Source organism: Hippocampus bargibanti, linkage group LG01 (genome assembly GCF_051943395.1).
Source record: "Hippocampus bargibanti isolate YZ-2025 linkage group LG01, ASM5194339v1, whole genome shotgun sequence".
Classification (NCBI taxonomy): Eukaryota; Metazoa; Chordata; class Actinopteri; order Syngnathiformes; family Syngnathidae; genus Hippocampus; species Hippocampus bargibanti.
The window spans coordinates 24170196-24195618 of NC_142734.1; the positions used below are offsets into that span (position 1 = coordinate 24170196).

General features: G+C 45.2%; 1 protein-coding gene across 3 annotated transcripts in view; it reads left to right on the forward strand.

The window, feature by feature from the left end:
* The window catches only part of itpr3 (inositol 1,4,5-trisphosphate receptor, type 3), a 150477-nt gene extending 131828 nt beyond the window's left edge, over positions 1–18649 (forward strand). For all 3 annotated transcript variants that reach the window (XM_089004746.1, XM_089004756.1, XM_089004738.1), the window contains 2 exons: positions 10314–10475; positions 16378–18649. In XM_089004746.1, the coding sequence (XP_088860872.1) occupies positions 10314–10475; positions 16378–16488 (273 nt within the window). In that variant the 3' untranslated portion in view covers positions 16489–18649. The remainder of the gene's footprint in view (positions 1–10313; positions 10476–16377) is intronic.
* Positions 18650–25423: the final 6774 nt, after the last annotated feature.

Consider the following 25423-nt stretch of genomic DNA (forward strand, 5'->3'; position numbering starts at 1 on the left):
TATATTCCCTAGATATTCCCTAGCCAGATCAGACACTCTCACTCCTCCTTCATATTTTGCGATTATTTCTTTCCTAAATGCAATAGTTGTACGCACTACTTTTCTTATTTCACTTGTAGCAGCACTTACTTTCTTTGGAGGCATGATTAGGGGCTAAAACTCTTTGTACACCTATATTAAACGCTAGAGCAAAACGCAGCACTTCCGCAAGCGACAACAGTCACGGAGAGAGCGATACACTCGTCCGCCGCTCAGCACCCCACCCTCGCGTATGCACTCACGCGTCGTACCGGCGTTTGAACACCGATTGCTGTTCGAACTGCGAAACAAGAATTTCTCGAATATTTTGTTCGGACTCCGATTTGTTCGAACTGTGAGTCGTTCGAAAACCGAGGTTCCACTGTAGTAAATACTCAATGTTCTGGCGAGCTATTTATTAGATATATTGATAGCTAGATAGCTATAAACTAGCTGGCTAGCTATTTAAGTCACGAAACATTAGCTATATAGCTAGCCTGCTATCTATTAGCTTTCTATGAGCTAGGTAGATATCTTTCTATCTATTTGAGTTATTCCGGGTTAAGTGAACGCTGGGGCGTGTGGCTGCCGCTGCTCACCCGCAGAAAAACACTCCTGTGACAGGAAAGTGACCTTAAGAGTTTTGAAAGACGCTTCGAAATTAAATGTATTATTGATATTAGCTATCTAGCTGGTTCACTAGCTATCTAGCTATTAGATATTTAGCTATCTATTGGCTAGCTAGCAAGCTTTCTATCTATTTGAGTGACTTCCGGGTTGAGTGAACGCTGGCGCGCGTGTCTGCCGCTGCTACCCCAAACAAATTATCCTGTGACTGTAAAGTGACCTTGAGAGTTTTGAAAGGCGCTTAGAAATCCAATGTATTATTATTATTATTATTATTATTATTGTTATTATTATTGTTATTATTATTATTATTATATGCTTTTGCGTGTGTGTGTGTGTGTGCGTGTGTGTGTGCGTGTGTGTGTGTGTGTGTGTGTGTGTGTGTGTGTGTGTGTGTGTGTGTGTGTGTGTGTGTGTGTGTGCGTGTGCATGTGCGTTTTTTAATTATTATTATTATTATCAGTGTCTGAAACTCATGACAAAAAGTTAGTGGACACCCGGGCAGACAACTCTGAAAAGTTGCCGGCTCCGCCATAAAGTTGCCTGCCCGATTTTTCACAACTTAAAACATATAAGACGTCTAATCACCAAAATAATGAAAACATTGTTGCGAAGCACAAATGCTCCTTTGCCTAATTTATGGCAAATATAGCTTGCTGAAGATTTTGCTCCAGTTGCCGTTTGTCATCAAAGTGTACAATCGATGAGAAGGTTTCTTCAGCCGTCATCTGTACAAAAGTGAAGGTTTCGGACGTTTCGCCTCCTATCCAAGAGGCTTCGTCAGCGAACTAAAGTCTGACTGGTCGTATCGGCCCCATATATATAACCCTAATGTCCAGACCCGGTGGCGCCGGACACAGCTATGATAGGTCCCTACTCTCAGGTTGGGGCTCTCCTGATATGTTTTGACTTGGAGTCAACTCACTAACTGTGGGTACCCTCAGTGGTCATTCAACAAATGTCAGAAAGAAAGAATAGCGAACGAAACCAATAATTCTCAAGATTCTAAAAGGAGAGGAGTAGCAGTACCGTACATTGCAGGAGTTTCGGAAAAATTACAGAGTCCTTTGGCAACATAAAATTCCTACTTATTTCAAACCGATAAACACGTTAAGGCAAAAATTAGTGCATCCAAAAGATAGGCTACCAAATGAAAAACAAAGTAATGTAGTTTATTCCATACATTGTAAGAATGAAAATTGTAAAGAGCAGTACATTGGGGAGACTCAACAAATTCTCAAAAAAAGACTTTATCAACATCGCAGGGATAATACTAGTGGGCCTCAATCGGCAGTACATTTGCACCTAAAAGCTAGCAACCACTCATTTGACGACAATGAGGTTAAAATCTTAGCGAAAGAACATAGATGGTTTGAAAGGGGGGTAAAAGAGGCGATTCTTATAAAACAACAAAATCCTTCATTAAACCGGTCTGGTGGGGTGAGGTTCAATTTGGATCGTTCATACAATAGCCTGCTTAGGCAAAACAGGTTAGGCAACTTTCGCAATGCTGATGAGGGTCGTTGTGCTGATGAGGTGATACCGGGGGGAGTGGGGGTAATAGGCCAATCGTTAGTCAGGAATGTAGGAACAATCAGTGGGGCCACAGGGGGGGGTCTCGCGCCCCCCCCCCCCCAACCTGAGAGTAGGGACCTATCATAGTGGGTCCGGCGCCACCGGGTCTGGACATTAGGGTTATATATATGGGGCCGATACGACCAGTCAGACTTTAGTTCGCTGACGAAGCCTCTTGGATAGGAGGCGAAACGTCCGAAACCTTCACTTTTGTACAGATGACGGCTGAAGAAACCTTCTCATCGATGGACCACTCCTGTACGACTGAGAGCTTACACAGACAAAGTGTACAATGCAACGTATGCATTGTGTTGTCTGTTCAACGTTACGTGGACTGCATTTTCTCAGCGGCTTTCAAAACTCTGAAGTGCACTTTTCAGTCAGGGTTTCGTTTGTCAATTTGCATACTCGGCACCGGCAGCCAATCAGAAGCCTGCTTCGGACTACACCCTGACTGAAAAGTGTACTTAAGTTTTGAAAGACGCTGAGAAGGTGTAGACCACGTGGCTTGTAGTGTTTTGAAGCTTTTGTGTTATTGAATAAAACTTTTTTTTAACCTTTGATTTAAAAAAAAAACTTTTTTTTTCTTGAAGGAGTTATCGGCCATTCCGACCGAAACGTTTTGAAAGTTGTACGCCCGACGTAAAAGTTGTACGCCCCGGGCCACCGGGCAGACGCTATTTCAAACACTATTATTATTAGTAGTAGTATTATTGTTATTATTATTATTATTATTATTATTATTATTATTATTATTATTATTATTATTATATTATTTCATCCATATTCAAATTTGAACTCTGAATATTTCATGACGTGGTCTGTGGCGTCATCCTCAGATTGGTTCCTCTGACCTCAAGGTGCTCAAGTTGCCCTCGCCAAGTCGACGTTGTAATGATATGAGCAAATCGTATTTGCATGTTCTACTAGTGATGCCTGGCTATAAACCAAAGGAGCATTCCCGCTGCTGCAAGTCAGTCTGATGAGAGCCTACGAGAGCCACACATGTCAATTGCCTTCTCCCTCCAACCAACACAGCCGTCCTAATAAAGAACCTCAACTCTATCCAGAACTTGTATCATTTACCGAATCCGCTTACACAAAGCAACACATGGTGTCAGAATTGGTCTGGAAGACAAGAGGACGATAAAAAGACTTGGAACGGAAGATTCCACGGAGGAAAGACATTGAGCACAAACCCCGGCAGAAAACGACAAAAATGGAAGCTTTACGTCCACCCACAGCTCTGCAGTTAACAGGTAACGTGGCTGAAAACTGGAAGGGATTTAAGCAACATTTTGAACTGTATTTGTCTGCAATTGGAGCCTATGAAAGCCATTCAAAGATGAAAGCATCCATGTGTTTGCACGTTGTGGGAGATGAAGCACTAGAGGTCTACAATAACTTCACATTTGATGCTGAGGATGACAAGAAGACGCTTTCAAAAATAATGGAAAAGTTTGAAGCTTACTGCATTCCGAAACGCAATGTGACGTTTGAAAGGCACAGATTCTTCACATGTGTACTGACAATTGGAGAAACTATGGACCAATATGCAAATGAGCTGAGAAACAGAATCACTGATCAAAGACAGAATAGTGTGTGGCATTACAGACAATAAATTGAGAGAAAGGCTACTCAGAGAATCAGATCTGGACCTGGAAAAAGCTTTAGCACTGTGTAGAGCCACTGAGACTGTTAAATCACAGGCTAAAGAGTTGCTAAATGATGCCAGCTGCAATGTGGATACAGTGCACACAGATTCAACAAAAACAAAGACTTTGAGAAGTGAAATGCTCAAAAAGATCCATGAAGGACATCTTGGAATTGAAAAGTGCAAGAAAAGAGCACGACAACTGATGTTCTGGCCTAGAATGAATCAAGACATCACAGATCAAGTGTCGAGATGTACAATTTGCCTCAAATATCAAGGAAATCAACCGGCAGAACCACTAAACCCACACCAAGCACCAGAAAGAAAGACCATACCAGAAGGTGGGTGCTGACCTGTTTTCGTGTCAAGGTAAAGATTATCTTTTGGTCACAGACTACTACTACCTATATCCAGAAGTTTGCAGACTGCAAGCTACAACAGCAGATGCAGTGATAACATGCATGAAGGCCATATTTGCTAGAAACGGGATTGCAAACCAAGTGTTTTCTGATAACGGTCCACAATTCGCCAATGAGAAGTTCAGAACGTTTGCGAAGGAGTGGGACTTTAAACACATAACCTCAAGTCCACATTTTCCACAATCCAATGGCTTGGTGGAAAGTTCTGTCAAGACTGTGAAACGGCTGATGTACAAGGCAACAGACAGTGGAACTGATTTCTACCAGAGCTTGCTGGTATATCGCACAACGCCGCTCAAGTGTGGTATGGCCCCGAACCAGCTACTCATGGGACGTGTGCTGAGATCCAACTTACCCATCCCGGAAAACCTGCTAAAGACAAAGGAAGGGGAGAAAGTGAGGAAGATCAAAGAACAACAGAAACAAAAACGTTCTAAAAAAAAGTTCTAGTTATTTTATGTATAATAAATGTGCTATTGTATTGTAATTAAAGAAATAAACAATATTGTATAATAAAGTCATTTTATTTACCTTTTCAAACTCTTCTATTGCCTGAGACAGTTGCTTAGACAACGCAGAAACACCCTGAATCGCTTCCTTGTTTTTAATGATGGTAGCAATGGTCGACTTTGCATACTAAGTCACACTAACGCACACCTCGTTAGTGTATTTTAATTATCTCCTTCTCCTCGATCGACATTTCCTTTTGTGTCTTCTTCGGCTTAACACTTGCTTGTGGTGTTTTTTTTTTGCTCATATAATAGTATATCCTGTGCCTGTAAAGTGTCCTTGCGAGTTTTGAAAGGCGCTTAAAAATACAATTTATTATTATTCCCCATCAGAATTCATTTTCACCTAAAAATAAGAAAGTAGAGTGTCTTCTGCCATGCTTTTTCTCTACTCCGTCTTGATCTTTATAACAAGTGAAAATGCTCTTTCATGGTCTACATTGCTGTGATGCAGTCAAATAGACTGGTGGTCACAATGTACAAGGATGTGCTAAAAAAACATATTTTTGGCTATCTGACTGGCTGGCTATTAGCTGTCTAGCTGCCTGGCCGTTAGCTGTCTATCCATTAGCTAGCTGGCTAGCTATTAGGTGTTTAGCTGACTGGCTGCATGTTCGCTGGCTAGCTGTTGGTTATTTGGCTATCAATTAGCTATAGCTATTTATAGCTATTTATTAGCTATCCATTAGCTAGCTGGCTGGCTGGCTAATAGCTGTCTAGCTGACTGTATAGTGACCTCGAGAGTGTCACGTCCACTTGAGGAGTGGTGACAGGGACGAAAAAAAAATAGGAAGGGGTTGGTTCCGAAATACACGATGGAGACAATAAGTTCAAGAAAGGTTTTTACTGAGACACGCAGGGCAAAACAGGAGGTAAGACAACCGAATGGACGAACGGGACCAACCTGCGTACTGCTGGGAGACAGGGTAACAACAGAGAATACACCGGCGAGGACAGAGCGGAAATCAATCAAGGAAATGGGAATCAGGTGAGTGAGTCCGGAGAGCAGGGAGGGGAGGGGCACGATCCTGGCGCTAAGGAGGATGTGACAGTGCCCCCCCCACCCAATGGACGCCCCCTGGCGGCCCCCCTGTTTGGAGGGGTGAGCCGAGTGGAACGCTCGGGTGAGAGATGGGTCGAGGATCCAGGAGCGGGGAACCCACTGACGTTCTTCGGGTCCGTAGCCCTCCCAATCGACCAGGTATTGCAATCCCCTGCTAATGCTCCTTAAGTCCAGTATCTCCCGCACAGTGTAGGCTGGGTCACCGTCCACCATCCGGGGGGTGGGGGGCGGGTGCCGAAGCTAGGGGGCTGGTCTCCACCGGCTTGAGGAGGGATACGTGGAAGACCGGGTGGCAGCCAGAGCCTAACCGAGACTGGGCTGAGGATGGCCTCGATCAGGAAGGAATCCGTGAACCATGGACCCAGTTTGGCCGTTGTCCCGGCCAACTGGAGGTCCCTCGTGGACAGCCACACCTCCTGCCCGACCTGGTACACCGGTGCCTGGCAGCGACGACGATCCGCGATGTGTTGGTTCTGGGATGCCGTGCGCGACAGGGCGACTCTGTTCTCCTTCCACACGCGATGGGCCCGTCTAAGTTGGTGTTGGATGGAAGAGACCTCCACCTGGCCCTCCTGGGTGGGGAACAGCGGCGGCTGATAAGCACAGGCGGACATAAAAGGAGACTGACCTGTGGCTGAGGAGACCAGGGTGTTGTGTGCGTACTCCACCCACGGTAAGTGGAGAGCCCATGACGCTGGACGGTGGAGGCACACACACCGGAGAGCCGCTTCCAGGTCCTGGTCTGGACTGAGGGTGGTAGCCAGACAACAAGCTTGCCGCCGCCCCTATGGACAAACAGAAACGCTTCCATACCTTGGACACAAACTGCGGTCCCCGGTCCGACACGATGCCCGCCGGAATCCCGTGGAGACGGACGACGTGGTTAACCAGGAGCTGTGCCGTCTCGATGGCGGACGGCAACCTGGTTAACGGGATGAAGTGAGCCGACTTGGAGAAGCGGTCCACCACAGTGAGGACGACCATCTTGCCACGGGAAGGGGGGAGGCCCGTGCCGGAGTCCAGGGAGATATAGGACCAGGGTTGGGAGGGGACCAGTAGCGGCTGGAGAAGTCCCGCCGGGGGTTGATGGGAGACCTTCCCGTAGGCACAGGCGGGGCATGCCTTCACGTAGTCCGTGACGTCCCTGCTGTACTCCGACCACCAGAACCGCCGGGCGATGACATGGATCGTCCCGTTGACCCCTGGGTGACAGGCGACCCTGGAGAGGTTTCCCCAGTGCAGCACCTCGGTGCGTAGAACGGGGGGGATGAATAGGCGATCCACCGGGCAACCCTTGGGGATAGGGTTACCCCCCTGGCCCTCCTAAACCTTCTTCTCTACCTCCCACCTCAGGGCGCCCAGGATGTGTTGCGCCGGCAGGATGTTGGCGATGACCTCCTCCTTCTCTGCCGGATCGTGAATGCGAGATAGGGCGTCAGGCTTGATGTTCTGCGAACCTGGGCAGTAGGTGAGAGTAAAGTTGAAGCGTGTAAGAAACAGTGCCCATCGAGCCTGCCGCGAATTGAGTCTCTTGGCAGACCGAATGGTGGCCAGGTTCTCATGATCGGTGAAGACAGTGAAGGGGCGTTTGGCCCCTTCGAGCCAGTGTCTCCACTCCTGCAGCGCCAGGATGACTGCCAGCAGTTCCCGGTTCCCCACATCATAGTTGGCTTCCGCAGGGCTGAGCCGGCAGATGAAGAAGGCGCATGGGTGGAGCTTCTGGTCGACCGGGGAGCGCTGAGATAATACCGCTGCCACCCCGGACTCGGGGTGGCGTAAGACAGTAGGGTTGGTGAAGGAGGATTGGTGAAGGCGTATCGGAGTCGGTTAAACGCCCCCTCCGTGTCGGGTTTCCACCTAAAGGGGACCTTGGTGGAGGTGAGATTGGTTAGGGGGAGTGCCTTCTGACTATAACCGCGGATGAAGCGGCGGTAGGAATTTGCAAACCCCAAAAATCGCTGGAGTTGTTTGCGCGTTTTCGGGGTTGGCCACTCTACCACCGCTTTGGTCTTGCCGGGATCGGCCCGAAGCTGCCCCTGCTCCACGACGAACCCCAGAAAAGACAGAGCGCGGACGTGGAACTCGCACTTCTCTGCCTTCACGTAGAGCCGGTTTTGCAGGAGCGCCAGGACCTGTCGGACATGCTGCGGTGTTCTGCGGATTTAGAAAATATAAGGATGTCGTCCAAATACATGAAAACAAACACATTGAGGAAATCCCTGAGCACATCTTTGATGAGGTTTTGAAATACGGCGGGAGCGTTGGTGAGTCTGAACGGCATCACCAGGTATTCAAAATGCCCCTAGGGCGTTTTGAATGCAGTCTTCCACTCATCCCCCTCTCTGATGCGAACCAGATGGTATGCGCTACGCAAATCCAGCTTAGTGAATATGGTGGCCGATTGGAGGGTCGCGAAGACTGAATCCATGAGGGGGAGAGGGTATTTGTTGCGAATGGTGATGTCGTTCAGATCCCGATAATCAACACACGGACGCAGGGACCTATCTTTCTTTTCAATAAAGAAGAACCCTGCGCCGAGCGGACAACGCGAGGGTCGGATGAGTCCCGCCGCGAGGGAAGAGTCAATGTATGTGTGCAGGGCTTCTTGTTCCGGGTGTGAAATATGGTAAAGTCGGGCTTTAGTTCTATGGTGCAGTCATACGGTCGGTGGAGTGGCAGGGATTGCGCGCTGTCCAAACTGAATGCCTCCCGCAGATCATGATAACAACGCGGCATGCCCTCAAGGCACATCTCTTTGGGCGAGCCACCACGGGAGGGGTCTCGCCCTGCCGTAGCCGACCGTAGACAGTTAGCGTAGCAGTAGGGGCTCCAACCCTGTATGGTGGGGCCCTCCCACAATATGGAAGGGTCATGGGTGCTGAACGAAGGGAGGCCCAGCACGAGTGGCACGTTGCAGGAGGGCATGAGCAGAAACCGGCGGTGTCCGACATGGTTACCCGACAGCCAGAGTTTAAGAGGTGCGGTGATGCGAGTAACCCTGGCTAACTGTCGGCCATCAAGGTCAAGAATCTCCTTAGGGATTTTGAGTTTCTCGATGTCGCAGCCCAATGTCACTGCCAGTTCGGGGTCGATGAAGCACCCATCCGCCCCCGAATCCACTAGCGCTCGTATCGCCTGGGAGTTGGACGGGCCAATTAATTTGCCGTCCAACTCCAACCGGGCCGAGCGGGAACAAGTGGCTTTTGTAGCCAGAAGGCACAATCAAGGAAATGGGAATCAGGTGAGTGAGTCCGGAGAGCAGGGAGGGGAGGGGCCCCCTCCTGGCGCTAAGGAGGATGTGACAGAGAGTTTTGAAAGGCGCTTAGAAATCCAATCCAATCCAAAATTGGATTGGACTGGATTTGCCTTTATTAGTCTCACAGTGGAGAAATTTACATTTCAGACCAGCAAAGTGATGAAAGGAATGAAAGTAGAAAAACAAAATTATTACTATTATTACTATTACTTACTTACTATTACTATTATTACTGGCATCTAATTACTGCCTTTTCGGCAGTAATAATATGCCAGTGCTGTTTTTGAATGGGAGGAATGTCGGTGCCATTCGACTGTCATCGCTGGACTCCAAAGTAGCCATTCTGCTTATTTGCGCCTGTAATGGGCAGCATCTTCACAGCCTCGCTTTGTTCAGTGGAAAGGTTGGTGCTGTTGGACAGTCTGCAGCTGGATGAATGCATGGCTTGAGGAGCCCGCGATAAGAAGAAAGGAGCGTCAGCGCAGAGCGCCGATGCGTATGGGGAACTGTCGCAGCTTTGAATTGAAGCGGATTTATGTTGGACGGGAGATGCGAGACAATCTCTCTTCGTCAATGGATGCTACAGCTGCGCGCTTGCTTTCAACATTTAGCTTGTAGTCGACGTGCACATTCCACCATGATGTCCCTGATCCACTGGTGAAGAGATGCTTTGATCCTCTCCTCTTTCATCTGGAACTGCTTCGTGTAACAAAGAGGGTAAAGAGAGTGCTTAAGAATGAACGACTCTCTGTGTCTTTGTGTTGTCATGTTATTTGTTAGCTAGTTTTTTTTTTGTTCTTTTGACTTCAAGACGGCGCCGCGAGAGTTGCTGTCTTTCCGAACTATATAACAAATAATATGAAAATGAAATGTATTATTATTATTATTGTTTCTTTTTTATTTTATTTAAATTAAATTTAAAGTATTCCACTCAATAACAAACCATGACTGCACTCAAAGTGGGTGTGGAAAACTAGTCCGCCAGCCGCCGTGGTGCTCCGTGTGGTTTGGTTCGTCCGCCGCAAACTAGTTCGTGAGCCAAGGATATATGTTCGCAAATTTAATGTTCGAGAGGCGAAAAGTTTGTGAGCTAAAGCGTTCGTAAGCCGAGGTATCACTGTACTTCAATGTTTCTCTTGATCCACGTTGAATCTGCCTCAATAAATGTCTTTATGTCCTTCACTTGTGACAGAACAACAACCTGGATTGGTTCCCCCGCATGCAGGCCATGTCGCTGGTCGTCACGGATGGCGACGGCGAGCAGAACGAAATGAGGATGCTGCAGGAGAAGCTTGCCTCCACCATGAAAGTGGTGCTGACGCTCACCACGCAACTTACAGAGCTCAAGGAGCAGGTAGACGGCCATCCCTCGGTTTTTGCTGTAAATCGGAACCGGAACCACCCGCGATTGACGAAAATCCGCAAAGTCGATTCTGCCATGTACTGAAACCGCGATAAATGAACCGCAAAGTAGCGAGGGATCTCGGTGCAAATAAGCTAAAAAATAAAATGTCTTGTATTCAGTGGTACACTGCCAGATGTGCAAAAATGTGTCCACTCCAGTGACAGGGTTTTTGTCATTGTCACTCGAATTTCAGGACCCACAAAATATTGAGTTTTAGGACTGCATCAACATTCAAGGCAGTGTAAGAAACCTTACACTCTCTTCTTTCATCAGAAGGAAATAGTTAATTCCTAAATTAGATGGCTCTGGAGTTATCTGAGCTTGAAATGGGGGCAGCTGTACAAAAGGCAAATGTATCCACTTCAGCGCCGGGGTTTTTGTCAATGTCACTTGAATTCCAGGACCCACAGAATATTGAGTTTTAGGACAACATAAACATTCAAGACAGCATAAGAAACCTTCGACTCTCTTCTTTCATCACAAAAAAAGAGTTCATTCCTAAATGATATGGGTCGGGAGTTATAGGAGCTTGAAATGAGGGCGGCTGTCCAAAATGCAAAGCAATGCATACAGTACATATTAGTTTCTATAACGCTTTAACAACAGGTGAAGCTGAATAAAGCGCTAACATGGCATAAAGGGAAATGCTACCCCCTTGTGGAAGGGAAAAAACATTTCCAGATGCCTGGCCAGCGCTTTTTCGGCACCCAAGAATGAAAAACAAACCCGAGCAATTTGGGAATGGCTCTCTACATCATATTTTCAATTCCTGAATACATTTTTTATCCAACAATATATTTTCTTATGGGGCTCGCTACAGATTCAGCGTGCTAGCTCTGGCTAGTATGCTCTTGTCACTAGCGGCTAGACTTACTATTATTGGCTACTGTCGAGCCAATCATGTGACTAACGATTCCTAGTTTGCAAAAACTGACGTTTCCAGCGCCTACGAGCAGGCCTTGGCTTGCTTAAAGCAAGTTTCATCGACACTTATTTGATGTGACCGGGCCTGCAGAACTGATTGTGAAGGCATCCAGGTGGATTTCTGACCCTGGTAACAAAGGATGGCTGAAATTTGATTGGTTCAATGCTTCAATACAAAAACACACATCTGGAGGCAGCACAACAAGGAAAGCAACGAAAGGAAGCTGAAGAAATCCTGTGTTCTTCCATCACGGTTTGGTTCAGGGCCGCCACAAAAATGGACAAAATCCGACTTCAACGCACAGTTTGGACGGCGGAAAAAAAAACATTGTCACTGCCCTCGCCACTCTCGACGACTTGCACTGCAACAATCCAAACAAGGATGCGGAAAATCCTACTAGGCCCTCGATGAAAAAGTCTCTTCAGCCGTCATCTGTACTTCTCGGAAGGTGTCGGACGTTTCTTCTTATCCAAGAAACTTCGTCAGCAAACTGAAGTCTTACTGGTAGTTTAGGCCATATATATATATATATATATATATATATATATATATATATAACAGGCTGTTCGCAACACAACCTGCGAAAGTGTACGCTCAGTGGCAGGGTTCTAACAGCAGAGCAGACCCTCCAAGGCTGGAAACTGAAAGATACTGGAAAGGCATATGGGAGAAGGAGGTCGCACATAACAGCAGTGCACAATGGCTGGTGACTCTGAAAGAGGAGCACAGCAACATCCCTGAACAGAACCCAGTTACCATCACAGCGGCAGATATACAAGGAAGAGTCTCAGGTATGAAAAACTGGACGGCACCAGGCCCGGATATGGTCCACACCTACTGGCTAAAGAAACTCACAGCTCTCCACGAGCGCCTAGCAGCACAAATGAACCAGCTTCTGATGGATGGGACTCACCCAGGATGGCTAACCGAAGGGCGAACAATCCTGATCATGAAGGATTCCTCAAAGGGTGCAGTTCCTTCCAACTATCGGCCAATAACCTGTCTCTCCACAACATGGAAGCTCATGTCAGGCATCATTGCGGCTAAGATAAGTGGACACATGGATCAATACATGAGCAAAGCACAGAAAGGCATTAGTAGAGATACTAGAGGTGCCAAACATCAGCTGCTGGTTGACAGAACAGTCGCTCAAGACTGCAGGTCCCGACATACCAACCTGTGCACAGCCTGGATTGATTACAAGAAAGCATATGACTCGATGCCACACACATGGATCAATGAATGCTTGGAGTTGTATAAGGTCAACAGGACCCTGAGAGCCTTCGTTGCAAACTCGATGAGGATGTGGAAAACCACACTTGAAGCCAATGGCAAGCCACTAACGCAAGTGTCCATCAAATGTGGCATATACCAAGGTGATGCACTCTCCCCACTGCTGTTCTGCATAGGACTGAACCCCCTCAGCCAGATAATCGCCAAGACAGGCTATGGATACCGCCTCAGAAATGGAGCTACGATCAGTCACCTCCTCTACATGGATGACATCAAGCTGTATGCTAAGAGCGAAAGGGACATAGACTCCCTGATCCACACAACCAGGATCTACAGCAGTGATATCGGAATGTCATTCGGGCTGGAGAAATGTAGTCGGATGGTGACTAAGAGGGGCAAGGTAGTTCACACTGAAGGGGTCTCACTCCCTGAAGGAACAATAGCAGACATTGAAAACAGCTACAAGTACCTCGGTATACCACAGGCCAATGGCAACCTCGAATTAGCAACAAGGAAAGCGGCTACGACCAAATACCTCCAGCGGGTGAGGCAAGTCCTCAGAAGCCAGCTCAATGGCAAGAACAAGACCCGGGCAATAAACAGCTATGCCCTGTCAGTGATCAGATACCCTGCAGGAATAATAAGGTGGCCAAAGGAAGAGATTCAGACCACGGATGTTAAGACCCGAAAACTCCTCATCATGCACGGAGGGTTCCATCCCAAGTCCAGCACCCTGAGACTGTACACAAGCCGTAAGGAAGGAGGCCGGGGACTAGTGAGTGTGAGAGCCACTGTCCAGGATGAAACATCCAAGCTCCATGAATACATCAAAGAGAAGGCTCCAACGGATGATGTACTCAGAGAATGTCTCAGTCAATGGGGAACAGAGGATGAGGTGCTGGAAGAGGGACAATCATGGGAGGAAAAGCCCCTACACGGGATGTACCACCGAACCATAGCAGAAGTGGCTGATCTCAAGAAGTCCTATCAGTGGCTAGAGAGGGCTGGCCTAAAGGACAGCACAGAGGCACTCATCCTGGCTGCCCAAGAGCAGGCCCTGAACACCAGAGCCATAGAGGCAGGGATATACCACACCAGACAAGACCCAAGGTGTAGGTTGTGCAAAGAGGCACCTGAGACAATCCAACACGTAACTGCAGGGTGTAAGATGCTGGCAGGGAAAGCCTACATGGAGCGCCATAACCAGGTGGCTGGCATAGTCTACCCAAACATCTGTGCGCAGTATGGACTGGAAACCCCAAGGTCAAAATGGGAAACACCTCCCAAGGTGGTGGAGAATGACCGAGCAAAAATCCTGTGGGACTTCCAGATACAGACTGACAAGATGGTAATGGCCAACCAACCAGATATCGTGGTCATAGATAAAGGGGAAAGGAAAGCCGTTGTCGTGGATGTAGCGGTCCCGAGTGATGGGAACATCAGAAAGAAGGAACAGGAGAAAATCGAGAAATACCAAGGGCTCAGAGAGGAGCTGGAGAGAGCCTGGAAGGTAAAGGTGACAGTCGTGCCTGTGGTGGTCGGAGCACTTGGGGCAGTGACCCCCAAACTCGACGAGTGGTTGCAACAGATCCCGGGAACAACATCGGATATCTCGGTCCAGAAAAGCGCAGTGCTGGGAACAGCACGGATACTGCGCAGAACCCTCAAGCTTCCTGGCCTCTGGTAGAGGACCCGAGCTGAAATGGGGACAGACACCACCCATGGTGGGTGAGACGAGGATTTTTTATATATATATATATATATATATATATATATATATATATATATATATATATATATATATATATATATATATATATATATATCAGAACGACAGGAACTATCAGTGGAGCACCTGCAGGGAGTAATCCTCTGCTCCCCCCAACCTGAGAGCAGGGACCTATCATAGCAGAGTCCGGCACCGCCATGTCTGGACAGTAGGGATATATACATATGGCCTAAACTACCAGTAAGACTTTCGTTTGCTGATGAAGTTTCTTCGATAAGAAGCGAAACGTCCGACACCTTCCAAGAAGTACAGATGACGGCTGAAGAAACTTTTTCATCGATTGGCCACTCCTGTACGACTGAGAGCTTACACAGGTATTGCTGCCAACTTTGGGAAAGACATCCTTCTGCTGGTATGTAACTTAGAAAAGGCCACTTTTAAATTAGCTGACTTAAAGAACCATCTCAGATTCAATCTTAGATGTAGACAGAGCCGGTTAATTCCTAAATGCTTGAGGCAAGCACCCCTAGAACCTGGATACTTAGGCCAGCAGAGAAGGCCTTGCAGGCCCTCACGGCCCACCACTGCTAGAATATAGAATATGCTAAAAGAAAGGAAAATACAGTGATACCTCATCTTACAAAGTCAATTCGTTCCCAGAAAGTGTGTGTAAGGTGAAAAATGTGTATTCCAAACATTAATTTCCCATAGGAAACTATTAAAATGAGAATAAGCCATTCCCGGGTCCCCATAAAACATAATTTTTTGCTAAATTAGCCTTAAAAATCACACAAAATATTCCTTATTATGTATCATAAATGTGCTGTTGTATTGTCAGGAAAGAAATAAACTGTACTGTATAATCAAGTCATTTTATTGACCTTTGTGATCGTCGTTGTCAATGGATGACCACACGTTTTCACTGTATATACGTCAAGGATGATGCTTCGTACTGATGTCACTAATGTTTTTTGTGGAACACTTGGAACACCTGGAACACCGTGAAAACTATAAAGGACATTTAAAAACAACAATTAACATTACAATAATTTCCACAAGACATACAGTAAATATGTTCCGTGTGCATCTTAATAAATGAAAGTAGATAAACTTTTACGTTCTGTCGTTCTGTCTCTCTAGCAGTTACTTTCGTACATCGAAACACATGACACGGAAGCGGAAGTGATAATGACAAAACATTATAAATAAATTATTGAAGACGATTTTAAGAAAAACACACAAAAACAAACAATTTTACAGAACAATAAATTATATTTTTGTTGTCATGGCAACCAATGACAATATACTCACCAGTTACAGTAGCAATGGTCGACTTAGCATACTAAGTCAAACAAACGCACACCTCGTTGGTGTTTTTCGATCGCCTTCTTCTGCTCCATGGTCATTTTTTTTTGTGTCCTCTTCGGGTTAACACTAGCCTGTGGTGGGGTCTTTTTCTGTCCCATAATCACAAAAGTACTCCACTCGATAGCAAACCACGTCTGCACCCAAAGGGGGTGTGAAAAGCTAGTCTGCCTGCCACCGTGGCACCGTGTGGTTTAATTCGTTTGCCGAAAACTAGTTTGTCAGCCAATATTCTATTCTCGCGAATTTAATGTTCGTGAGGCGAAAAGTTGGTGAGCTAAAGCGCTCATAAACTGAGGTATCACTGTAATCCAATCCAATACCTGCCTGAGAAAAATGACAAAAGCAAAGCCTACATTCTAAACAAAGCTATGGAGGCATGTAGTAGGAGCCATCTTGGCGTGAACGTATTTTTCATATTTCTACTGACTGCGTGTGTGTACGTTTGTGTGTGTGTGTTTGTGCGTGTGTGTGTGTGTGTGTGTGTGTGTGTGTGTGTGTGTGTGTGTGTGTGTGTGTGTGTGTGTGTGTACGTTTGTGCGTGTGTGTGTGTGTGTGTGTCTGTGTGTGTGTGTTTGTGCCTGTGTGTGTGTGTGTAGATGACTGAGCAGAGGAAGAGGAGGCAGAGGATAGGATTTGTGGATGTCCAACACGGCAGCGGTGCTGCGCTTCCTCCCACCGCCGCTGGAGGGAACCACCAGCCGATGTAAAATAAGAAACAAATTGGAATCAACACTCCAGAACAGAAAATGTGGAAGAAATCAATTTGCCAAGCTGTGCAACTTGAAAGCAGCGACAGAAGAAAAGACGACGAAAACTACTGAATACTCAATCATTTCACTCATTTTTGTGGATTTTGAAAATATTGTCTTTCATATTTTATTTATGCTTTTAAAGCTCATTCATAACACGGAGATGCTGTTTATCCTCATCTATGAGTGTCCTTTATATCAGTGATGCAAAAATAAATACAGGTAATACCCTAGTTACGACCGGTGCGATTTACGACCACCAGTACTTACGACCACGACCGCCAGCCTTTTTTTTTTAATATGCCCGGCACCGCAACGCGCAAGCAGCCGGCAACACGTACTACAATTTTGGCCAGCCAGCATGTCACACACTCGCACAGCAATCTACTGCGTGACTACACTCAATACAGTCATTATCTCCTGTAGTACTGTACACTACTTTTTTCCTTCGCCGTCCGCCTGAATCCGAGCGTGTGTCGGGCAACCTCTTCTGGTATTAAAACAGGAATAAAAATCGATAATATGAAATAAAAAATGATAAAAAAATTACACTAAAAGGTAAGTATATCATTTTTAAATGAACAGTCCAGTAAACAGTTTTGTATACATTACAGGCACAGTGATACCTCGGTTTACGAACCCCTTGGCTTACGAACTATTTTTCGGGATAGACACGGAGCTGCCACAATGAGTGATGTGTCGTTCGCGAACGAGCCGGTTCTCTGAACAAGAAAATGGCAACCGGCTTGTTTTGGTCCTCTATTCCCCGCCCCCAGTCTTCACTTAAAGCCACGTGATTGGTCAAGAACGCAGCAGTGAGCGGAGGTGGTTTAAACATTAAAGACGACAGAGAGTGACAAAATGGATAGAAAACAGTAAAATTTGGACTCGTTTCAAATTTGATAGTTCAAAGGCAGAGTCAATCAGGCTCCACAAATAACCCGCACAAGCCATCTGTACACTTGATGCAAAAAGCTATTAACCCAGCTAAACAGAACACAATTGATGAGAAACTAGGTAAAAAGATCACAGTGAAAGCACCTCCAAGGGATGATCCCTCAATATGGTGAAAGAAGACTACGTCCACTACCATCACAAAGGTCAATAAAACGACTTTATTATATAGTACAATTTATTTCTTTAATTATAATACCATAGCACATTTATATACATAAAATAAGGTATATCTTGTGTAGTTTTAAGTCTTAGAAAATTAGAAAGTAGAAAATTCTGTTTTATGGGTTTTTGCGATACACGCTTTTCGCCTTACACACTGTCTGCGAACCAATTAAGTTCGTAAGCCAAGGTATGACTGTATAGTGATACAATCATAAAAATTGATAATATTAAAGATAAAATGATAAAAATGACACTAAATGTGATCAAATGTATCAATGAACTGTAAACAGTATAATAGTATTAAATCGAAAACGTCGCTTAAAAACAACAGATTGACAGCGTATACTATCCTGTATGTGTAAATGTCACGTCGGCCATTTTGAATGGATTTCGATTTATGACCGTTTGATTTACGACCGTTTTGTCAGAACGGAACCCGGTCGTAACTCGGATGTTACCTGTATTATAAATTAACTATTAACTCATTCACTGCCATTCACAAATTTAGCCTTGTGATTGGCCAGCAACTGGTCCAGGATTTCCCCCGTCCCCTGCCCAAAGACAGCTGGGAGACAGAGATAGATGTTCCAATGTTAAAATTGGTCAAAACATATTACAGTTTGTTTTTAGAGTAGTTTACAAATGACCTGCTGTATGTATACTGTGTGTATACAATTTATGCTGTCGAATAGTTCCAAAAGTGTTTTTAAAAATGTTGTTTTCTCGACGTGGAGCGGATTAAAATATTGACATAGATTATAATTGGAATTGATGTTTTGGTTTTCAAACAAATCGGTTTTTGATCAGGTTTCTGGATTAGATGTTGGTCGAAAACTGAGGTTTGACTGTATCTTATTTCATCTGAATTTAGATATGTCATTGGGTGTCAGCACGGTAAAATTGTACCTCCTTGTTTGGATGATACTAGTGCAGCCTGTAGTGCCATTGACAAATTTCTTGTATGTTCTACATACTTGGCTAATAAAGACGATTCTGATGATGTAACACTACTCTGGCGTTCTTTATCAGAAATCAGAAAACCTTTATTCGTCCCACAACAGGGACATTTGCAGTTCACAGCCACAATTTGAAACGGGACGGGGGGGTGAAAGGATAGAAAACAAGATACAGTGATACCTTGGCTTATGAACTTAATTGGTTCACAGGCAGAATGTGTAAGGCAAAAAGTGTATCCCAAAAATTAATTTCCCATAGGAAACCATTAAAGAGAATCATCTGTTCCCAGGTCCCCATAAAACATAATTTTCTACTTTCTAATTTTCTAAGCCTTAAAACTCCATAAAATCTGCCTTATTTTATGTATAATAAATGTGCTATGGTATTATAATTAAAGAAATAAACTGTACTGTGGCTTGAAGGAATGGAGTGGCTGGTTTTATCAGCATTAAACACTTGATGAACGTAGCCTTCTTCTTTCACGATCTTGGAGGTGCTTTTCTACGATAATTTTACCCTTTTCCTCATCAATTGTGATCTGTTTAGCTGGGTTGATAGCTTTTTAGATCAAGTGTACAGATGGCTTGTGCGGGTTATTTGTGGAGTCTTCTTCTTTTCCTTTCGGCTTGTCCCTTCAGGGGTCGCCACAGCGAATCAATGTCCTCCATCCATCCCGGTTTTGTGCATCCTCTTCTCTCACACCATCTACCTTCATGTCCTCTCTGACCACATCCATAAACCTCCTCTTAGGTCTTCCTCTCGGTCTCCTGCCTGGCAGTTCAAGGCTCAGCATCAGAATCAGAATCATCTTTATTGCCAAATATGTAGAACACACAAGGAATTTGTTTCCGGTCGAACACGCTGCACTAGTATCATCAAAAAAAAAATGCAAAGAGGCACTATACAGTTCAATTTGGGCTACCGTTAATGGCTTGGGGGAAGAAGCTGTTTAATCTGTTTAAAGCATCCTTCTCCCGATATAGTCACTCTCTCTCCTCTGGACATGTCCAAACCATCTCAGTCTGGCCTCTCTGACTTTCTCTCCAAAGCCTCTAATATAAGTTGTTGCTCTAATGTACTCATTCCTGATCCTATCCAACCTGGTCACTCCCAAAGAAAACCTCAACATCAACATCAAAGTTGAAACGAGTCCAAATTTCAATGATTTCAATCCATTTTCTCACCATTTCACTTTTGTTTTTTTTTTTTCACTTTTTTGTTTCAAGCTCTGTCGTCTCTCTTTGGTGTGTTTTGGTGTGTTCGTCTGCCTGTCTCTTTAATGTTTAACCCCCCTCCCCTCACTGCTGCGTTCTTGACCAATCACGTGGCTTTAACCGAATACGCCATTTAATTTTTGGGAGAACGGCCTCACCCTCTCTCTGTCTGTAACCTCCACCCCCTCACTGCTGCGTTCTTGGCCAATCACGTGCCTTTAATTGAAGACTGGGGGCGGGGAACAGAGGACAAAACAGTCTGCCACCATTTTCTTGTTAGGAGAACGGGCTCGTTCGCGAACGACACATTACTCATTGTGGCAGCTCTGTGTGTATCCCGAAAAATACTTTGTGTCCCAAGGTAAAATTTTCGTAAATGTAACGTTCGTAAATCGAAAAGTACGTAAGCCAAGGGGTTCGTAAACCGAGTTATCACTGTATACAATATTTGGTGTAGTTTCAAAACTTATTTAGAAGAAAATGATGTTATGGGGACCTGGGAATGGATTTTTCTCATTTTAATGGTTTCTTTTGGGAAATAAATGTTTGGCAGACGAACCTTTCGCCTTACACACACTTTCTGAGAACCATTTAAGTTTTTTGAGCTGAGGTATCACATGTATTTTATTGCTCCCAAGCAATAAAAAAACCCCTTGCATTAAGCACAACTTTTTGCGATACACACCTCCCACCACAGCTGGCGGAGTAATCTTCGGTGTAAGAACACCAAAGCACACGACCGAAAAGCGCCCCTGCCGGCCTACCTTTCCACACCCCCTTTCTATGAGGGCAAACGTTGATCGTCTTCAACGATACTTTTGCCGTTATGTGACCGAAAAAGACTCCACCACAGCCTCATGTTCAGCCGAAGAAGACACAAAACAGTATTACAGTCGAGGAGAAGAAGGAGATCATTGAGAAACACGAACGAGTTGTGCGTTTGTGGCATCACAGGTGCGCACCGCGGCTTTCATGTGAATCTCAGCCTGACACATTTCCCTCGCTGTATGTCACTTCCCTGAGAGTAACTTTCTACTACCATTCTACAAATAAAGAGCCCAGTACCGATATGCTAAGTCCACCAATGCTACCATCCTTCGCCTAAAAGCTTTACACAAAGCCGTTATTTCGTCGATGCTTTTGTCGGGTCCGTGGAATCATCGGACTCGCGCTTTTTGTCGTAATAAAATCATAGAGCTTTAATCGATTGCAGGCTTGGCATGATGTTACCCTTCGATCCTTGAAAGCAGCATGAAAGAATTTGTGGTGTGCAGGCTTTGATTGAACAGTTCCATCCGAAAAGACTGTGGCTATGAGAATCATCAACATGATGAATGATAATGTGACGCCTCAGTTTCGTAAGACCTTACAAATCAGAAAGCAACAGGTGTCAATTAAGAGCCATCAACGACCATCACAAATGTAAATAAAGTGACTTTATCATACAGTGCAGTGTATTTCTTTCATTACAATACAATAGCACATTTTTATACATAGAATATGGTATGTTGTGTGTAGTTTTAAAGGTCAACCGACGTCTCCGGCTTCAAATGACTTATACTGAGCGTATTTTACAAAGATTCCACCGCATATAGCTATTATTTGCGTTTTAAGACTCACACGTAATATTCAGGAAGTCTTGTTTTTGAGTTGGTGACGAGTCCGTACGTGATGTCATGAAAGGACCCGCCCCCCCCTGACCGACAAAAAGACACATTATAGCAGTCCTTCATCACATCAATGTATTTTGCTGTAATGTTTGTCTGAAAACCTTGATGTTGCACCCAAAAGCCGCCAGAAGAGGGCGTCCAAGCTCCATGGAAGGAATTTATCAGCCTGTGGAAACGGGCTGATTCATTCCTCACGGGAGCTGGTCGCCATTTTTGGGTGCGACATTCCCCCTCGCCCGTTTGCCTCAAATTTACACGGAGAAAATCCTTTCATCGATTGCAAACTTGTATGCTTTCTTCTTCAGAACTATTTTAATCATATTCATAACTGGATGTGTAACAAGAAAGCATATTCTCCGAAACTGAAGCCATTGTTTTGATTTTTCAGCAATGCAAGGCAAGTCATGGCGTGGCGTCACGAACTGGGGGCGGGACTTTCTGAAAATTCCCAATTTGCAGCTCAATTTTTTGCAGATTTTGGACACTTTAAGTCATTTTTATTGGTGTTTTGCATTTGAATAAAAATATCATACTGCGTGTTTTGGTTATTTTAGATGCTATAAAACGTTTTTCTGATGTCAGTTAAGAAACAAAAAAGTGACGTTGGTTTTCCTTTAAGGCTTATTTAGTTGAAAATTATATTTTATGGAGGTTTTAATGGTTTCCTATGGGAAATTAATTTTTGGGATACACACTTTTCGCCTTACACACTCTGTCAGGGAACCAATTAAGTTCGTAAGCGAAGGTCCCACTGTACTGTAATAAATAAAATACAATTATATAATAATAATAATAATAATAATAATAATAATAATAATAATAATAATAATAATAATAATAATACATTTTTATTTTAAGCACCTTCCATTGATATTGCGTAGGTCATGCTAGTCAGGACATGACACCTGGTATTGATGGACTTGTACAGGCCAAAAGATGCCAAATATCAGGAACAAAATCAATGGTTTAAAAATTAATTTCTTTGTAAATCTCATTTAAAATTGAAGTCTCATCTCATTTTCCGTACCGCTTATTCCTCATTAGGGTCGCGGGGGTTGCTGGAGCCTACTCAGCTGTCTTCGGGCACGAGGCGGGGGACACCCTGAATTGGTTGCCAGCCAATCGCAGGTCCAATCGTAAAATTGAAGTGCATAAGTATATTTTCCGATACAGACAGAACAGCTGTATTAAGTGAAACACCCACAGTTAGTGTTGTTGAAAGAATTTCAGAAAAGTCATAATCATCAAATAGTCTTGGTACCGCCTTTCTGATTAAATAAATTTGTGTCAAACAGCCATTGTCTGAATCATTGGTGTCCGGAATATTCGGCAAATAAACCGATCTCAGGTACTGTTGATTGACTCCAGACTGTATTTGGAGAACCAATATCCCTCCTCCGAAATTACCAAACATGCGGAGGAAAGGCCACACTCCAACATTTGGTGACCCCAATGTGATTCGGACTGTGGTCTCAGTCAACAGAACGGGTGCCCAACAAGTCAAGGACAAGGACAATTGTCCTCGAAAATGTCGAGGAGAATTGTCCTCCACTGCTTCCTCTCTCTAGCATAAAGTGGCTCAGCTATGTGAGAAGAAGCCCTGGCAGGTCTCGAGCAGCAAGAAGCCATGTTCAGAACAATTCATGTTTGTAACGACGCTCGAGTGCAAAGAGGCAGGACTCGAGCGACGGGATTTTGGCGATAGGGAAGGACCCGAAATACACGACATGACAGGCTAGGATGGAGCAAGAGTCTTTACTGGAACATGCATCAAAAAATAACAAACAGGGAAGAGTGGAGAAAGATAACTAAATGACAGCAGACCTGGCAACACGGAAGTGGAAACGGCAAAGTCCAAAAATACTCCGACGGAGACGGTAATGAGCGACAGGCAGATATAGGCAGAAGGCACAATCAGTGAATGACAATCAGCTGTGGGAACCCAGGTGAGTGATGATTAGAGGGGCCGTCTCCCGGGAGTGGCGGAGGAGGTGACAGGAGGGGCGGGGCGCGCCCAGGATGGCAACGAGATGTGACAATGTTGAATGTTCAATTTGTGTTCAAGTTAAAGGCTAAAGAACTTAAAGATTTGAGATCATAAGAGAGAGAGATAGAGAGAGCTGAACACGATCAAGACAGTAGAGATGATCGTGGACTTCAGGAAACATCCATCACCACAGCTACCCCTCACACTATCCAACTGCCTCGTGTCAACCGTTGAGACCTTCAAGTTCCTGGGAATCACAGTCTCCCAGGACATGAAGTGGGAGGTCAACACCAACTCTATCCTGAAAAAAGCCCAACAGAGAATGTACTTCCTGAGGCTGCTAAAGAAGCATGGCCTGCCACAGGAGGTGCTGCAACATTTCTACACCGCTGTCATCGAATCCATCCTGTGTTCTTCCATCACCGTCCACCACAAAAACGGACAAAATCTGACTTTTTTTCCGAGAGGAAAAAATCATTGGCACTGCCCTACCCACTCTTGAGGACTTGCACACTTCAAGAATCCAAACTAGGGCGTGGAAAATCGTACTGGACCCCCCGCACCCTGCCCACCACCTTTTCCAGCTGCTCCCCTCAGGCAGGCGCTACCGATCCATGCGCACCAAATCCAGCAGACATTTAAACAGCTTCTTCCCCAAAGCCATTACCTCTTTGAACAGTAGCCCAAATGGAACTGTATAGTGCCTCTCTGCAATTTTTTGATGATGATACTAGTGCAGCGTGTTCGACCGGAACCAAATTCCCTGTGTGTTCTACATACTTGGCAATAAAGATGATTCTGATCATTGAAATGATTTATATGCGGCCCAGCCTCACCCATACTCTGCCTCCAGCAGCCCCCAGGAAAATGCGGCTCCTTCAGGCCCATCCCGGTGCACTTATCAAAGGGTGTACAAATACACAGTTAAGAGTCAGAAATGGGCAGCCCGGTAATCGAGAGGTTAGCACACACAGTGCAGAGGTTGCCGGTTCGCATCCCGCTCTGGCCTCCCTGTGTGGAGTTTGCATGTTCTCCCCGGGCTCGCGTGCTTTTTCTCCGGATCCTCCGGTTTCTTCCCACATTCCAAAAACATGCAGATTGAACACTCCAAATTGTCCTTAGGTGTGAGTGGGAGAGGGACTGTTGTTTGTCTCTGTGTGCCCTGCGATTGGCTGGCAACCAATTCAGGGTCTGCCCCGCCTCGTGCCCGGGGTGAGCTGGGATAGGCTCCCGCACCCCCCATGACCCTAGTGAGGAATAAGGGATATGGAAAATGGATGGATGGAAGAGTCAGAAATATGGGGCCGTTCTGGTGTGCAAGCGTTTCGGAGCAGCACGACCGTTAGAGTATTTTCACAAAACTTCCACAGGCAGAATCAAGTGCCTGCTCATGCATTTGGGTGAATTCCAGTCAGTGAATTGGAGTTTTCGCACTATTTTAGGCGGCTTTTCAAATTCCAACTGGACACGTATCTCGCAGGTTTCCCAAGAGTATTTCCTCTTATTTTATTGGCGGTTAGTGCTGGAGACAGTGTGATGGAGAATAAGAATGTATCATGTTTAAAAGTGCCGTGCTTTGCTGACCAACTAAACAATGGGCCCACAGTCAAAGCGCAGATGGCCACAGTAAATCTGAGTGAAACAGACACGACAAGGTGAACTGTCATCTCCATCTAGATTCTAGAAGGTGCGGCCTTGCACAGAATTTAGGGCTTGAGATACTATTTTTTCACCAAAGTTATTTACGGCTGAAACATCCTGCACAAGCGCCAGATTACAAATTTATCAATTCATGGAAAAGACAACCAATTAAAATGTCTGTTTTACTGCTTGCAGCTGTTGGTGCTCAGAACGCCAGATGCGTGGCATTATAATCAAGAAAACCATGTTTTACTAACGTATCACTTTAATTTACATATACTCTCAATAAATAGCTTGGCAGAGGG